This window comes from Ranitomeya imitator, chromosome 5 (genome assembly GCF_032444005.1).
Source record: "Ranitomeya imitator isolate aRanImi1 chromosome 5, aRanImi1.pri, whole genome shotgun sequence".
Classification (NCBI taxonomy): Eukaryota; Metazoa; Chordata; class Amphibia; order Anura; family Dendrobatidae; genus Ranitomeya; species Ranitomeya imitator.
Window position 1 is genome coordinate 567,610,463 of NC_091286.1, and position 17,401 is coordinate 567,627,863.

Consider the following 17,401-nt stretch of genomic DNA (forward strand, 5'->3'; position numbering starts at 1 on the left):
ACGATAAAAATTAGCAAAGCCCAGGAACTTTTGCAGACTTTTCAGAGATGTCGGCTGAGTCCAATCATGGATGGCTTGGACCTTAACCGGATCCCTCTCGATAGTAGAAGGGGAAAAGATGAACCCCAAAAATGAAACCTTCTGCACACCAAAGAGACACTTTGATCCCTTCACAAACAAAGAATTAGCACGCAGGACCTGAAAAACCGTTCTGACCTGCTTCACATGAGACTCCCAATCATCCGAGAAGATCAAAATGTCATCCAAGTACACAATCAGGAATTTATCCAGGTACTCACGGAAGATGTCATGCATAAAGGATTGAAACACTGATGGAGCATTGGCAAGTCCGAACGGCATCACTAGATACTCAAAATGATCCTCGGGCGTATTAAATGCAGTTTTCCATTCATCGCCTTGCCTGATTCTCACCAGATTATACGCACCACGAAGATCTATCTTAGTGAACCAACTAGCCCCCTTAATCCGAGCAAACAAATCAGATAACAATGGCAAGGGGTACTGAAATTTAACAGTGATCTTATTAAGAAGGCAGTAATCTATACACGGTCTCAGCGAACCATCCTTCTTGGCTACAAAAAAGAACCCTGCTCCTAATGGCGACGATGACGGGCGAATATGCCCCTTCTCCAGGGATTCCTTCACATAACTGCGCATAGCGGTGTGCTCAGGCACGGATAAATTAAATAGTCGACCTTTTGGGAATTTACTACCAGGAATCAAATTGATAGCACAATCACAATCCCTATGCGGAGGCAGGGCATCGGACTTGGGCTCATCAAATACATCCCGGTAATCAGACACCTCAGAAGGGGTGGATGACGAAATTGACAGAAATGGAACATCACCATGTACCCCCTGACAACCCCAGCTGGACACCAACATGGAATTCCAATCTAATACTGGATTATGGGCTTGTAGCCATGGCAACCCCAACACGACCACATCATGCAGATTATGCAACACCAGAAAGCGAATAACCTCCTGATGTGCAGGAGCCATGCACATGGTCAGCTGGGTCCAGTATTGAGGCTTATTCTTGGCCAAAGGTGTAGCATCAATTCCTCTCAATGGAATAGGACACTGCAAGGGCTCCAATAAAAACCCACAACGTTTAGCATAATCCAAGTCCATCAAATTCAGGGCAGCGCCTGAATCCACAAACGCCATGACAGAATACGACGACAAGGAGCATATCAAGGTAACGGACAGAAGAAATTTTGACTGTACAGTACCAATGGCGGCAGACCTAGCGAACCGCTTAGTACGCTTAGGACAATCAGAGATAGCATGAGTGGAATCACCACAGTAGAAACACAGCCCATTCAGACGTCTGTGTTCTTGCCGTTCAACTCTGGTCATAGTCCTATCGCACTGCATAGGCTCAGGTTTAATCTCAGGTAATACCGCCAAATGGTACACAGATTTACGCTCACGCAAGCGTCGACCGATCTGAATGGCCAAAGACATAGACTCATTCAAACCAGCGGGCATAGGAAATCCCACCATGACATCCTTAATGGCTTCAGAGAGACCCTTTCTGAAAATGGCTGCAAGCGCAGATTCATTCCATTGAGTGAGCACGGACCATTTTCTAAATTTCTGGCAATATAGCTCTATCTCATCCTGAGCCTGACAAAGAGCCAGCAAATTTTTTTCTGCCTGATCTACTGAATTAGGCTCATCGTACAGCAATCCAAGCGCCAGGAAAAACGCATCGATATCACTCAATGCAGGATCTCCTGACGCAAGAGAAAATTCCCAGTCCTGAGGGTCGCCACGCAAAAAAGAAATGACGATCCTAACCTGTTGCGCTGGGTCACCAGAGGAGCGAGGTTTCAAAGCCAGAAACAGTTTACAATTATTCTTGAAACTCAGAAATTTAGTTCTATCTCCAAAAAACAAATCTGGAATAGGAATTCTCGGTTCTAACAAAGAATTCTGAACCACAAAATTTTGAATACCTTGAACTCTTGCCGTGAGCTGATCTACACATGAAGACAGACCTTTAATGTCCATTGTAACACCTGTGTCCTGAACCACCCAAATGTCTAGGGGAAAAAAAAGACAAATCACAGTGCAAAGGAAAAAAAATGGTCTCAGAACTTCTTCTTTCCCTCTATTGAGAATCATTAGTACTTTTGGCTTCCTGTACTGTTATGGAAGGCAACTCAGTAACACAATGTACATAGCGATCAGAGCACATACAGTGATCTGACAATAACCCAAAATAATAGAACGAGCTCTGAGACGTGGAAACTCTGTAGACCGCAATTCCTGATCCTCTCCAAACACAACTAGAGGCAGCTGTGGATTGCGCCTAACGCTCCCTATGCAACTCGGCACAGCCTGAGAAACTAACTAGCCTGAAGATAGAAAAATAAGCCTACCTTGCCTCAGAGAAATACCCCAAAGGAAAAGGCAGCCCCCCACATATAATGACTGTGAGTAAGATGAAAAGACAAACGTAGGGATGAAATAGATTCAGCAAATTGAGGCCCGATATTCTAGACAGAACGAGGATAGGAAAGATAACTTTGCGGTCTACACAAAACCCTAAAGAAAACCACGCAAAGGGGGCAAAAAGACCCTCCGTACCGAACTAACGGCACGGAGGTACACCCTTTGCGTCCCAGAGCTTCCAGCAAAACAAATATACAAGCTGGACAGAAAAAATAGCAACAAATAGCAAAGAAGCACTTAGCTATGCAGAGCAGCAGGCCACAGGAATGATCCAGAGAAACACAAGTCCAACACTGGAACATTGACAGGAAGCATGGATCAAAGCATCAGGTGGAGTTAAGTAGAGAAGCAGCTAACGACCTCACCAGATCACCTGAGGGAGGAAACTCAGAAGCTGCAGTACCACTTTCCTCCACAAACGGAAGCTCCAAGAGAGAATCAGCCGAAGTACCACTTGTGACCACAGGAGTGAACTCTGCCACAGAATTCACAACAGCCTCCAAATTACTGGAGCAATACGTCCATCTTGAACTGCCCTCACACCTCTCTTCCTGCTCCCTCTTTGATAGGTTACAATCTGGCTTCCGACCCCATCAATCAACTGAAACTGCCCTAACCAAAGTCACCCACGACCTACCAACTGCCAGGAGCAACCGACACTACTCTGTTGTCCTTCTCCTGGACCTGTCTTCTGCCTTCGACACTGTGGACCACTCTCTTCTGCTACAGATCCTCTCATCTCTTGGCATTACAGACTTGGCGCTATCCTGGATCTCGTCATATCTGACAGACCGAACATTCAGTGTCTCCCTCCCCCACACCACCTCCTCACTTCGCCCCTCGTCTGTCGGTGTTCCTCAAGGCTCTGTTCTAGGACCCCTACTCTTCTCCATCTACACCTTCGGCCTTGGACAGCTCATAGAATCCCACGGTTTGCAGTATCATCTCTCTCTTTCCCCAGTCCCACACGCCCGATGCCTCAGGGTGATCCTCGACTCTGCCCTCTCTGTCAAGCCACATATCCAAGCCCTTGCCTCCTCCTGCCGTCTCAAACTCAAAAATATTTCCCGAATCCGCGCAATCCTTGACCGCGACACCACAAAAACACTAGTGCATGCCCTTATCATCTCCCGCCTTGACTACTGCAACCTCCTACTCACTGGACTCCCCTCTAGCACTCTGGCACCGCTCCAATTCATCCTACACTCTGCTGCCCGACTAATCTACCTGTCTCGCCGCTATTCCCCAGCCTCTCCCCTAGCCCTTCACTGGCTTCCTATCGCCCAGAGACTCCAGTTCAAAACCCTCACAATGACATACAAAGCCATTCACAACCTATCTCCTCCATACATCTGTGACATGGTCTCCCGGTACCTACCTACACACAACCTCCGATCCTCTCAAGATCTCCTTCTCTACACCGCATCCAAGACTTCTCCCGTGCTTCCCCCATACTCTGGAACTCTCTACCCCAACACATCAGACTCTTGCCTACCATAGAAACCTTCAAAAAGAACCTGAAGACTCACCTCTTCCAACAAGCCTACAGCCTGCAGTGATCCTCAACCTACTGAACCACCGCACAACCAGCTCTACCCTCTCCTAGTGTATCCTCACCCATCCCCTGCAGACTGTGAGCCCTCGCGGGCAGGGTCCTCCCTCCTTATATACCTGTGTGTCTTGTTTTTTGCTCATGTTTAATGTATTTGTCTATATTTGCCCCGTATTCACATGTAAGGTGCAATGGAATAAATGGTGCTATAAAAATGTATAATAATAATTATAATAATAATATAGATCAGTCTCGGGAACCAGAAATCTTAAATTCTATTTAATTATATAAGTTTCTAAAAAAGTTTTGCTGACAACCGATATGGGCACCAATACAGGTTTAATGGGTTATTTTTAAGCTGTCTCTGACTCCCGAATGGCAAAACTGACTATTTTTCAGCTATATAGCATCAGAGAACAAACATCTGTCTACCGGGCAGATTTCAGGTTTCAAGACGCCAGGAAATCAGAGAACCTAGAACCCAGATAAGGTCATAGCCGGGAAGAAGCACAGTGATACACAGACAGGTTTCTTGGCTACATTTACATTTCTGTCATTGGTGAACTCACAGCAGCTTCCTGTATGCCCTCTCCTGATATGTCTGGTTGCAGACATAGGTGACATAGACACCAAAGTGAATTTCTGCGTGCTTGAAGACAATGTCACAAACGTCGGAAATCACCAAGTTCTCTTCAAATCTCTGCTCCAGATCCAGAAGGAACCTAGAAAACACAGGTATGAAAAGTGTTAACAAAGCATAAGCCATGATGGCTCAACATGACCTGCCATATATGTGATCATGGAAAGTGCTAAAATTCTCTCTGGAAACATCCAGTATAGCTGTGCATGTATTAAAAAAGGTTGACCAAAAGAACATCAACCTATTTTTTTTTAAGTGCCACACTTGTCTATTGGCTGTGTTTGGTACTGTAGTCCATCCCATTAATTTGAGCACGTATATCTGAGCTGCAATGCCAGACAAAGCCTATGGACAAGAGTGCCACTGGTTATAAGAAAAACAGTATGAACCCGATTCATCAAAGCTCTTACATCAAAATTCTAGTGTCACAAAATGTTGCAACTTATGACATTCTTATGCTATTATTGGCCAGCTTCAACACAGTGGGTGGGGCTGGAACAGGACAGGGGTGCGGTAACCCTCCATATCCAAATCATGATGAGTTCTTTAAAAGAGTTACCCACTACTTGGACAACCCCTCCTGAATCACTCTTTTCCCCATTGTAATAACACTTGTGTTCACCTCTGGTATCAGCACAGAACCAGCAGTGTTGGCAGTGGGTCTCCCAGGGATTTTGTGACATTATTACGTCACACAATCCCTGCAGCTAATTAGGGCTGGCTTCATTCTCCCCTCCTTCGGATGAATCACATACATTCAGAGGAAGTGAGAGCCAGCATTGATTGGATAATAATGTCACATGATCCCTGGCCGAGCCAGTCCCAGTGCCAGAATTTTGGCATTAAAGGTTTGATGAATCGGGGCCTATATCTTTATTTTCTAAATCTTAGACTTTTTAAAGATTTTTCCCATTTGACAGAAGGAGGTCTTTTGTAGCTGTGTACCTTTCACTAGTGGATAGGACTTCAAGTACATTGGAGAATACGAAGTGCATTTCTGAAGAGTGTATGGTGGCTTTCAGTCTATCGCTCTCCATGAAGTGAGACACCAGAAGGCTCAGGCTCTTGTAGTAAGATGCTTCTGAAGTCACCAGTTCAAACATTGCCTAAATATCAGAAAGAAATGTGCATGATGCATTAGTTAGAAGTAACATCCACTAACTGATCACATATGTACTGTGTTTGAGGTTATCCTGAAATTCATTAAAAAATCTGTGATTTGAGTGGGATTTTGGCAGAAGAATGCTGTCATTTTAGGCCCAGTGAGAGCCATTCAGAAAATTTAGTGTTCATCCCTGGGATTCTGGCTCCCATCGTTCCTAGTGTGGAGTGGGCTCTTTGTCTCGGATCGGTTGCGAACGGCTGGCCAGATAAGCAGTGATATCACTGAGAAGATTAGGAGGATGCCGGAGAAGGAGGCGATGGATGAGTATATTACCACACACGCACTACACTACATACACATATACACAGATTTAGTAAAATACAAGAGAGATATTGTACATGGCAGATGAGAGAGGAGGAAAGCATTCTGTTTACTTAGGGTGTACACATGGATGAAAGCACATGATCCTTCATGAGCAGTAAAGGTACCTTCACACTGAACGATATCGCTAGCGATCCGTGACGTTGCAGCGTCCTGGATAGCGATATCGTTGAGTTTGTCAGGCAGCAGCGATCAGGATCCTGCTGTGCCATCGTTGGTCGGCGCAGAAAGTCCAGAACTTTATTTCGTCGCTGGACTTCCGCAGCGTGTGACACCGATTCAGCGATGTCTTCACTGGTAACCAGGGTAAACATCGAGTTGCTAAGTACATGGCCGCGCTTAGTAACCCGATGTTTACCCTGGTTACCAGTGCTAATGTAAAAAAAAAACAAACACTACATACTTACATTCCGGTGTCTGTCCCCCGGCGCTGTGCTTCTTTGCACTGACTGAGCGCCGGCCGGCCGTAAAGCACAGCGGTGACATCACCGCTGTGCTCTGCTTTCCGGCGGTGCTTACACAGTGCAGAGAAGCACAGCGCCGGGGGACAGACACCAGAATGTAAGTATGTAGTGTTTGTTTTTTTTTACATTAGCACTGGTAACCAGGGTAAACATCGGGTTACTAAGCGCGGCCCTGCGCTTAGTAACCCGATGTTTACCCTGGTTACCAGGGGACTTCGCATAGTTGGTCGCTGGAGAGCTGTCTGTGTTACAGCTCTCCAGCGACCCCACAGCGACGCTGCAGCGATCGGGATTGTTGTCTAGATCGCTGCAGCATCGCTTAATGTGACGGTACCTTTACAGAGGAAATTAATCCAGAAATGAAGCTGTGTTGATACATGAGAGCTAGTGAAGGCAGCAGCACCCTGGATGTGCAAACCTCAGATCCAGCATGTTTTACAGGGAGTGTAACATACGTCAGGAGGTCTAAAATGAATGAAGGAATGGTACCGGTGTCATCAGTGTTTTGCAACAGTGTGTTATCCGTGTGCCCGTTTTTGCCATCAGTTAGTCATCAGTGTTTTTCATGGAAGGATAAAGAAATATTACAAAGCTTCTCCTATATTTTGTAATGTTAAACACAGACATCACACAGATGCCATCCTTGTGCTGCACATGTTTTTCACGGACCCACAGACTTGTATTGGACCTTGTCATACGTGCTGCTGAAAAAAATGGACCTGTCTGTGTGTTTTGCAAGGACACATGGTCTGTGAAAAACACATATGAATATCACCATAGGTTACAGTGCCTGACTGAAGAACATTGGGCCCACTGGAGGATTTGATTCTGAGGGCCCACCTTTCTACCCCACTGATAGCGACTACAAGGTTTGCACTATGGGCTCTCCTGAATGAGAAGCCAGGACCCACCGGAGGATTCTCCGGTTCTCTGGTGGCCAGTACAACCCTGATAGATTATAATGGGTACGTGCTGGATCCGTGAGAAAAACGGATACATCACGTACCTGCAACACGGATGTGTGTGTTTATTTATATCAGATATGTTTTTTGTATGTAAATCCTCTTCACATGTGCAGCACCATGCAATCAATGCTGCTTTAAAAATAAATAAATAATAATATGTTAAAATATATTTTTTATACACGTTAAAAAGCTGTCCATAGTGTTTAAGTGCTTTATCAGAACCATACACCCCAGTATCGGACAATGGATATCCAGCTACTTCCCTGTACTAGATCTACCTGGCCAAGGATTTCTGACCATTCTAGAGTTTGGTTTTTATAGATTCTCAGCACCTCTTTCAGACAAATATTCTATAGCATTCTCACCTCTTGAAGCTTTATTTCTTGGGGTTGCAATACAGATAACACACAGCTATTCTTGATTTCTGGAAGATCTTGCCATAGGTTGAATCCAGAGCAAGTGTTTTGGAGGCGGCTGAAGGTTGAGTTAGACCTGGTATGCTCGGTGGGAGGCGATGACTCTTCTTCTGGGGATTTGGGACTATCTGGTGTTTTAGGACTTTGTACATAAATGTCCTGAAGTCTTCGAGCTTCGATCTCATTTTGTGTAGATTTATCTCTGTATTCCTGGTACAGGAACTCTCCAGAAGAAAAACAATATCAATTAGTATCAAAATCACATTGAATTCCATGCAAATATAGTTTACACTTCACAGATTTATGAGCGATAACACAGACTGTTTTATATTGTGCACGAATAAATCCGCTGTCAGATATCTGAGTTGCATTGTAGCCGCCTTAATAACAAATCAATCCAATAAGTTGAAATGTAACATGCCCTACAATTAAAGGGTTGTCTGGTTCAATCATTTTTTTATTCCGCTGGCACTGCTCCAGCACCAGCTCTCTGCTCCTGCCTCCAGTCTTGGCTGATATGGATACTGTGGTCACATCACACAGCCAATATCTTGGCTCAGTGGTCTTGTAAGTCTACATCAGCAGCTCAGTGATTGGCTGTAGCAGTCACATGATGTTGACGTGATGTCACCGCTGGAGCTCCATAAACAAAGACTGGGGCAGGAGCAGAGATTTGGCGCTGAAGCAGTGGTGGGTAACTACAGCTGGATTTGTTATTTTTATGTACAAGAAGCCAATGAACATCTGAAATAGAAAACCCCTTTTAATTAGGCTGAATATATCAGATGTGTAATAAGAAGGGTTTAATATGGAATCTGTATACCTCAATCCTTGAGTCACTTAGACAACACTCACAGGGGCATTGCACAATGCCAAGCATTGGATGAAGTGTTATAAAGCCATCACTGGACTCTGGAGAAGTGGAAAGGTGTTCTATATAATGGCGATCACGCATCTCTGTCTGGCAATTTAACGTAACGGACGAGTCTGGGTTTGGTGAATGTCAAGATAATATTACTTGTCTGACTCCACTGTGTCAGCTGAAAGGTTTGGTGGAAGAGGGATAATGCTATAGTGTTGTTTTTTAGGGGTCGGCCTAGGCCCCATAATTCTAATGTAGAGAAATCGTAGTCCTGCAGCATACCAAGACTTTTTGGACAATTGTAGCTTCAAACTTAGTGGGAGAAGTTGGGGGGTGGCCCTTTTCTGTTCCCCATGAGTGTGCCCCAGTGCATAAAGCATGGTCCATAAAGATATGGTTGGTGAAGTTTAGTGTGGGAAAACAAGACTAGGCACACAGAGTCCAGACCTCAACCACAGCCAACACCTTTGGAATAATCTAGAATGGAGGTTTTGAGCCTCTCATCCCCCCTCCATAAATAGTATGAGTATATTTCACAGTTCTGTACAGCTCTTTTTAGAAAACCATTGCAACCACTGTTTCCAATGTTACATTAGCTGTGCATTAAAGACCAGAATAAAGGCGACTGTGGGGGGAGAACACATTGGAGAGAGAGAGCAATGGTCTCCATCACATTAAAGGGAACCTGTCATGAGAAATGTGCCTATTAAAGTAAAACCAAAACAAACCTTGACTGACGCTCTTTCACACGCTGAGCGGGATGTCAATCATTGATCAGTACCCGTGATTACAGGTTACGTAGTGAGTACAGTCGTGACTGTTCAGTGCTGCCGTCCTACCCAGGTGACTGAAAGTGAGGCACACGCTACGGGAATAGAACTTCATTTTCACTCTACACTCCAACATTCCAATTTTTACAAGAATATGTGTGAAAAGGTTTTTATATGGCACACGAAATAAACATATTTTTAATGAAAGGTTTCCTTTAAGAACATGAGAGGTGTTGAGAGCAGTGGTAAAGCTTGTTCAGACAGGAGTATTCTACGGAAGTGTAAAGTCCGAGCAAAAATCACACTGGCCAATGTAATTCAATAGAGCTGTTCCAATGACACTTTTTCTGTCCATGTGAAAACCATGACAGCATGCACTAGTCTCTTCCATGTCTTGGATGAGACTCACCCATTCAAGTGTGTATCATGTCCTACCTGTCACGAAGTGACTGTCTAGGTGTAACACGACCTGACGGGTCGGTCACAAAACGATGGAACACACAAGGGTACTCCGGGGACACTTTAACAACGGTGGGCCCTGACAGTAGGGAACGGGGAATGGGCACCTCCTGCACTCACCTGAGGCTGTGCCCTGATCTTACTACTGTCCCTATATGGGTTCTTTCAACTCGTCGCCGACCAGGATACCTTGTCCCTCACTTGCCCAGCTCTAATCCCTATGTAGGGAACTGGCAGGTGAGAGCACTGATCCCACCGCTGCACTAATACAACACAAGGAGAGTTACACAACAAAGGGACAACGAAACAATAACAGCACACTTAGCTTCCTCTGCTGCAATGCACCGCGCAGCAGAGTAAGGCACCAGGAATGAGGATTCAGCTCCAGAACCGAAGCACTTAGCAAGCAGCAATTCCAGAAAGGTTGGTATCCAAAGGACCTGTATAACCAACAGTCAACTGATGCACCAGGTGACCTTTTAAAGGAAGGTGGGAGTGGTAACAAACATCAGCTGACCCAACAGCAATGCAATGCAATATCACCAGCGGCCACCGGGGGGAGAAAACTGCATTAACCCCCAATGACCAGAAAGGAAAAAACGTTTTAATCTGAAGGAAACCAGATCTGCCACAGATCCAAACAAAGATCGTGACACTACCACTAGGGAATCATGCAGTATTGTATTGCCATTGTTTTGTTGCTGTTACCTTGCAATGTAAACAGTGTGCCTTTTAGAAGTTTGTCCTGTCTCCCTCCCTGTAGCCCAGGTCTGATGTCAGTAACCCTTCCTTTCTTCCTCCTGTGCCAGTGTTTGTCAGCCATATTCGTCTGAGATTCATCTCTATGCACCTCAGAATTGTATTTTTACCTACTGCAGCCATTAGAGCTACGGCTATTGTGTATAATACAAGAGCTCAGCTTGAAAATAAACCTTCTTCTGGACTCTTCCTACGTGCATCTGCAGTAGAGTTGAAGCTATCTGATTAAATCAGTTTGTGTGAGTACTGGTTCATATAGACATTCATAGAAATTGTGTCTCTAAAGCTCCACACTCACAGCCTAGATATAGAGTCAGAATAGCGTGAGTGCGCAAAAATAAAAATCGGGTCCCATATGGATCACCTGTGTAGCTTCCGATTTTTACGGACACATTGCCATTATGAACTGAAAAAAACTATATTTGATCTTGTACATTTTAAACAGTTGATGCATAAATAAGGATGTTGCATTGGTGTCACTGGGATGTGACATGAGCAAAAATAAGGACACGTGGATGGCACACAAATGGCAATATGGATGAAAATCATCAGTTTTCTGGATGAAAATCGGACAATTTTACATTGAAGAGATGGACATAGACCCTGAATAATCAAAATGCTTACAGCAGAAATCTGGCATAAAACACTATGAAAGGTCACAAGGTTGCGTAAACATTTTGTGACTTTTAGTTTTGGCTAGCTTTGCAGTTCCTGACTAGCTAGACTGGAATAAGCCTTAACGCGAGGTGCATGGAGGTGCACATGACTTTTACGATGCTCCTGATTCATTAAGAGGCTTGTGACTCTTAATGAATCAGATGCTTCTGACGCCCAACATGCCTCCTCAACAAGACTGGTGTGACCGATGGTGGTCTAGATGACATAGAGTGCAGAAAACGGTCTGCACAGCAGGACTAGATGGACATTTGAGCATACAATGGTAAACAACCCATTAAGCCAAATCACAGAATTTAAACCAGCAGGAATTTATAGACCACTGCTATAATTTTGCATTTGCCAGAAATGGCAGGAGTGGTTCCCATGTCAACGATTTCTGAGCTATACTTTGCGATTGGTTGCAGAGGGTGAATACGAGAGCAGACATAATGGCATCTATCTGCACAAAAAAGCCGAAGCACTTAGCCAATCAAGCTCTGCAAACATCTTCAAATTTATCCAGTCAAAATCCACGTCATTGTTTGCCGTCGTTATCATGCTGCGCCCGTGTTCAGCAGTGACTGTGGCTGGCAGCTGCGGAGGAATAATGCACGGGCTGGAACATTTTGTCTTCATCTTAGGCTTAATGAGGCATGAATAGCAGAGCTGACACGTCCGCCGTATTTTTGGCTCTGCGTGTTGTTGGCCCACAAGTAATTTTCGTTCCCCAAAATAAACAGAATGAATGAGACTGCGGAGCAACACGTTACTGGTCGGCCCTAAGCATGGGTCATACTGTATCCCCGCACTATGATTATATTTGTAGGCGCCGCCGGCTTATGTGTCAGAGGACAATGCTTTTGTTCTGAGTTTTGGATTTGATTCATTTGTACAATAATCATTTTTAATGTAGAACGGAACAGTACGCTGCCATAAAAGGAGGCCTCTCAGGCCCCAACATACAGGCTCTTTATTAATCATTTGTATACTAACACGGATTATGCTTAAGGCCCGTCCTAAGGGCCACAAATACATTACATGAAAGTCATCAACCATCCATCTAACATGTTTGGTGACCTCACCATTCTTTTCTGACAGTAGGGAAGAAAGGAATAAGGCTTTATAAATTAAAAACACCCTCTTCTTCGAGACAATCCACCACCAGAAGTGCCTGACAGCGGCTTATTCACCCCTCCTCTTAAAGAACTCATGCACACTCAGCTGAACTAAGCGTGCATGTGTGTAGAGGAAGACGGAGTTGACCTATCACTGATCTCAGAGATATGGGCACCTTTTACCTGGATGATGACATTGTGCAGTACCCTTTATTAACCCTGCTGTTCTGTTGGTCAAAAATGACCGACTTTGAACTTCAATATTCTTTAAAATATTCAAGATGCGGCTCTGAAACCCGTGCCCAACCGACCCATCCTCATTTAAGTCAATCAACCACAAGTTTCAGAACCGCATCTTGAACACCCCAAAAAATACCAAAGTTCAAAATAGGTGTCCCCAGACCGAACAGAACAGCAGGGTTAAAGGGGTTGTCCATAGCTTAGATATTGATGACCTATCTTTAAAATAGGTCAACAATATCAGATCTCAGGGGTCCGCCACCTGCCACCCTCACCAATCAGCTGCTCGCACAGCAGCCAGATCAGGAACAGCACAGTTCTGTACACTGCATAGTGGCCGTTCTCAGGTACTGCAGCATGGGTCCTTTTCACCTCAAGGTTAGATCATCAGTAGTTCAGTCAACCTTTTTAATGATTATGCCGTACCACTTAGTGTTCAAATGACAGGATGATACAGTGCACAAATGAGAATATTAACAGTTGCCTAAATGAGACATAACAGCCCAGGGCATGCAGCTAGATCTAGCACAGCCCACAGGTTTAGACATCAAGTGTGAAGTCGAGGGTGCAAGCTATAGATGCCCTGGTCATCAGGGCCATAGACACCCCTTTCGATAGTGACCAGTGATGTGCCCTGTGCCAGCATGCGTTGTACACCCCTAATCCTAACCATACGTCTGCTTTTTTGGGATTTTCCTTTTTTTTTTGTTTTGCTACTTTATATACCTTATAGATTGTACACTTGCGAGCAGGACCCACACTTCCCCTGTAACTGTTGAAATGTGTTACGGTAATTGTGGAGCTACTGAAACAGACTAAGGGACCTTTTTAAACACTTAGGAAGCCTTTGCAGGTGTTTTTTGTTTATTATTCTAATTTACTGAGATAATGACTTTTGCGTTTTCATTGGCTGTAAGCCATAATCATTAACATTAACAGAAATAAACACTTGAAATAGATCACTCTGTGGACAATTTTCCCACCAGAGCTGTGGATCTCTGCAGCTCCTCCAGAGTGACCACGAACTTCTTGGCTGCTTCTCTACTTAGTGCTCTCCTTGCTTGGGATGTCAGTTTAGGTGGACGGCCAGGTCTTGGATGGTTTACAGTTGTGCCATACGCCTTCCATTTTTGGATGATGGATCGTACAGTGCTCTCTGAGATGTTCAGAGCTTGGGATAGTTTTTATAACCCAACCATGCCTTACTCTTCTCCACATCTTTATCCCTGACCTGTCTGGTGTGTTCCTTGGTTTTCATGATTCTCAAACAAAGCTCAGAGGCCTTCACAAAACAGCTGTATTTATACTGAGAATAAATTACACACAGGTGTACTCAGTGTACTTAGTACCGTACTTTCGGCTATAAGGTGCACTTTTTCCCCAAAAAATTTGAGGGGATAATGAGGATGCGTGTTATAGTCAGAGTGTACTTACCAATAGTGTGGCGACAGCAGGAGTCAGGCGACTCTGCGGTGGTCCGAAGCTGCAATGCTATGATCTCACTCCCATCCCAGGCTTATGCAGCAGTATTCGGCGGTGCTTGGTGGTGCGGCACATGCGCAGATTGCGAGTCCTGACACCACCGAGCATTCCCAAACCTGCCGCACCAGCCTGGGATGGAATTTCCCAGAGGCCACCGCATTGCAGCAATGGATGTGCGAAGGCTCTGGACTTTCACAGAATGTCGGCGGAGCCCCTGCACCACCGAGCAAACCTGCCGCACCAGTCTGGGAGGAGTCATATCATCGCCTGTGACCCTGTTCCACCAGCACTGCTGATACTCCCCCCAGTAAGCTGAATTCGGACTGTAAGACGGAAACCCATTTGACGCATTAATTTTTTTTAACCTATTTTCCCTCTGAAAATTTGAGGTGCGTCTTATGGTCCAGTGCGTCTTATAGTCTGAAAAATACGGTATGTGACTTCTGTAGGCAATTTGTCATTCAGGATTTTACATAGGGTTAACAGACTGCAGAGGGCTGAACATAAATGCACATCACAATTTTTAGATTTATATTTTTAAAACATAATTTCCTTTTTACTTCACAAATAGTTGGTACTTTGTATTTGGTTTATCAGATAAAATTCCAATAAAATACATTTCAGTTTGTTGGTGTTATGTGAAAAATATGGAAAAGTTCATAGGGTACTAGTACTTTTTCAAGAACTGTAATTCAATTGCCAGACGTCTGACAGTGGATTATTCCCCTCTTCCTATTGAAGTCACCTACAGACTCTGCTCAAACTGGGCGCATCTCTACTGGAAAGTCAAGAAAAATTGCTGTCAGTTGAAGAAACATTCAGCTGATGGTTATCTAAGGTGCATGGCCACCTTCAGGCCCAATCACTAACGTCTAGAATTACTCTACCTGTGGCCATCTCAGTGTCTGCTCCACTTTGAAAGGTTTCTTACTCCACTTGCTACTGCAGCATGCTCCATTTTCTACAAACTACAGGTGCTTCTCACAAAATTAGAGTATCATCAAAAAGTTAATTTATTTCAGTTCTTCAATACAAAAAGTGAAACTCATATAGAGTCATTTTAACACAGGATAACTTTTAGTCATGTACTCCATAAATCTGGCTTTTATGGAAGAGGGCAAGAAGACAGCCCATTTTTTAAAACAATCCATAAGAAGTCCCGTTTGCAGTTTACAAAAAGCCATTTTGGAGACACAGCTAGCATGTGGACGAAGGTGCTCTGGTCAGATGAGACTAAAGTAGAACTTTTTGGGCTTGATGCGAAACTATGTGTGGCAGAAAACTAACACTGCACATCGCCCTGAAAACGCCATCCCCATAATCAAACGCGGTGGCAACATCATGCTGTGGGGATGCTTTTCTTTGGCATAGACAATTAAGCTGGTTAGAGTTGATGGGAAGATGGATATACAGGACAAACCTGTAGGAAAACCTGTTAGAAACTGCAAAAGACTTGAGACTGGGGCATAGGCCCACCTTCCAGCAGGACAATGACCCCAAATATACTGCCTGATCTACAATGGAATGGTTTAGAGCAAAACATATGCAAGTGTTTAAATGGGCCAGACACAGTCCAGACCTAAATCCCATTGAAAATATGTGGCAAGACATGAAAAGTGTAATGTGTGGCATGCATTACACTTTTTATTAATCTATTTCTACAAGATACGCTGTCAACATCATTCTATCTGTTTGCTAGATCTACCATTATACAATTTCTATTGTAATTCTGGTGGGTTTATGCTGTGAGTGAGGTGTATTCTGCATTTTATAATTATTTCACATGAATATAGAAGCAAATTGGTGGATTGAGATAGTATTTTTGTTTATAGATTTTGTTTATTATGTTTTACAGTGCACTGATGAAGGTCTAATATAGACCAAAACATCTAATTTTCTTTACTGTACATTAAAATTCTAAGTTAATTTTCAAATTAAATGCCAAGTTCTTTGCTGCTATATCACATAAAGTCCCAATAAAATATGTACAGTGGGGAAAATAAGTATTTGATACACTGCCGTTTTTGCAAGTCTTCCAACCTTCAACTGTGAGAGACAGAATCTAAAAATAAAAACCACACTGCATGATTTTTAAATATTTAAATTGCATTTTATAGCATGAAATAAGTATTTGATCACCTACCAACCAGCAAGAATTCTGTCTCTCACAGACCTGTTAGCTTTTCTTTAAGAATCCCTCCTACTCTGCACTGATTACCTATATGAATTGCACCGCTTTGAACTCATTACCTGTATAAAGTCACCTGTCCACACAATCAATCAGACTTCAACCTGTCCATCATGGCCAAGACCAAAGAGATGTCTAACTACATCGGGGACAAAATTGTTGACCTGCACAAGGCTGGGATGGGCTACAGGATAATAGGGAAGCAGTTTGGTCAGACGCCAACAAATGTTGGCGCAATTATTAGAAAATAGAAGAAGCACATGAAGACTGTCAATCTTACTTGGGCTGGGGCTTCATGCAAGATCTCATATCATGGGGTAAGGATAATTTTGAGAAAGGTCAGGAATCAGCCAAAAACTACACGGGAAGACTTGGTCAATGACCTGAAGAGAGCTGGAACTACAGTCTCAAAGATTACTGCAAGTACCACACTACGCCGTCATGGATTAAAATCTTGCAGGGCATGAAAAGTCCCCCTGCTCACGCCAGCACATGCCCAGGTCTGTTTGAAGTTCGCAAATGACCATCTGGATGAGCCAAAGGAGGTATAGGAGAAGGTCATGTGGTCAGATCAGACCAAAATAAAACTTTTCGGTATCAACTCCACTCGCCGTGTTTGGAGCAAGAAGAGGGATGAGTACAACCCCAAGAACACCGTTCCAACGGTGAAGCATGGCAGGAAAAAAAATCATACTTTGGGAGTGCTTTTCTGCAAAGTGGACAGAAGGACTGCACCGTATTAAAGGGAGGATGGATGGATTCATGTATCGCAAGATTTTGGCCAACAACCTCCTTCCCTCAGTAAGAGCATTGAAGATGGGTCATGGCTGGGTCTTCCAACATGACAATGACCCAAAACACA

At 44.0% G+C, this 17,401-nt stretch overlaps 1 protein-coding gene across 4 annotated transcripts in view; it reads right to left on the minus strand.

The window, feature by feature from the left end:
- Positions 1-17,401, minus strand: part of NGEF (neuronal guanine nucleotide exchange factor) — a 248,634-nt gene that overhangs the window by 71,295 nt on the left and 159,938 nt on the right. For all 4 annotated transcript variants that reach the window (XM_069727764.1, XM_069727763.1, XM_069727766.1 and 1 more), the window contains 3 exons: positions 7,957-8,231; positions 5,622-5,782; positions 4,606-4,758 (listed from right to left, as the gene is read on the minus strand). In XM_069727764.1, the coding sequence (XP_069583865.1) occupies positions 4,606-4,758; positions 5,622-5,782; positions 7,957-8,231 (589 nt within the window). The remainder of the gene's footprint in view (positions 1-4,605; positions 4,759-5,621; positions 5,783-7,956; positions 8,232-17,401) is intronic.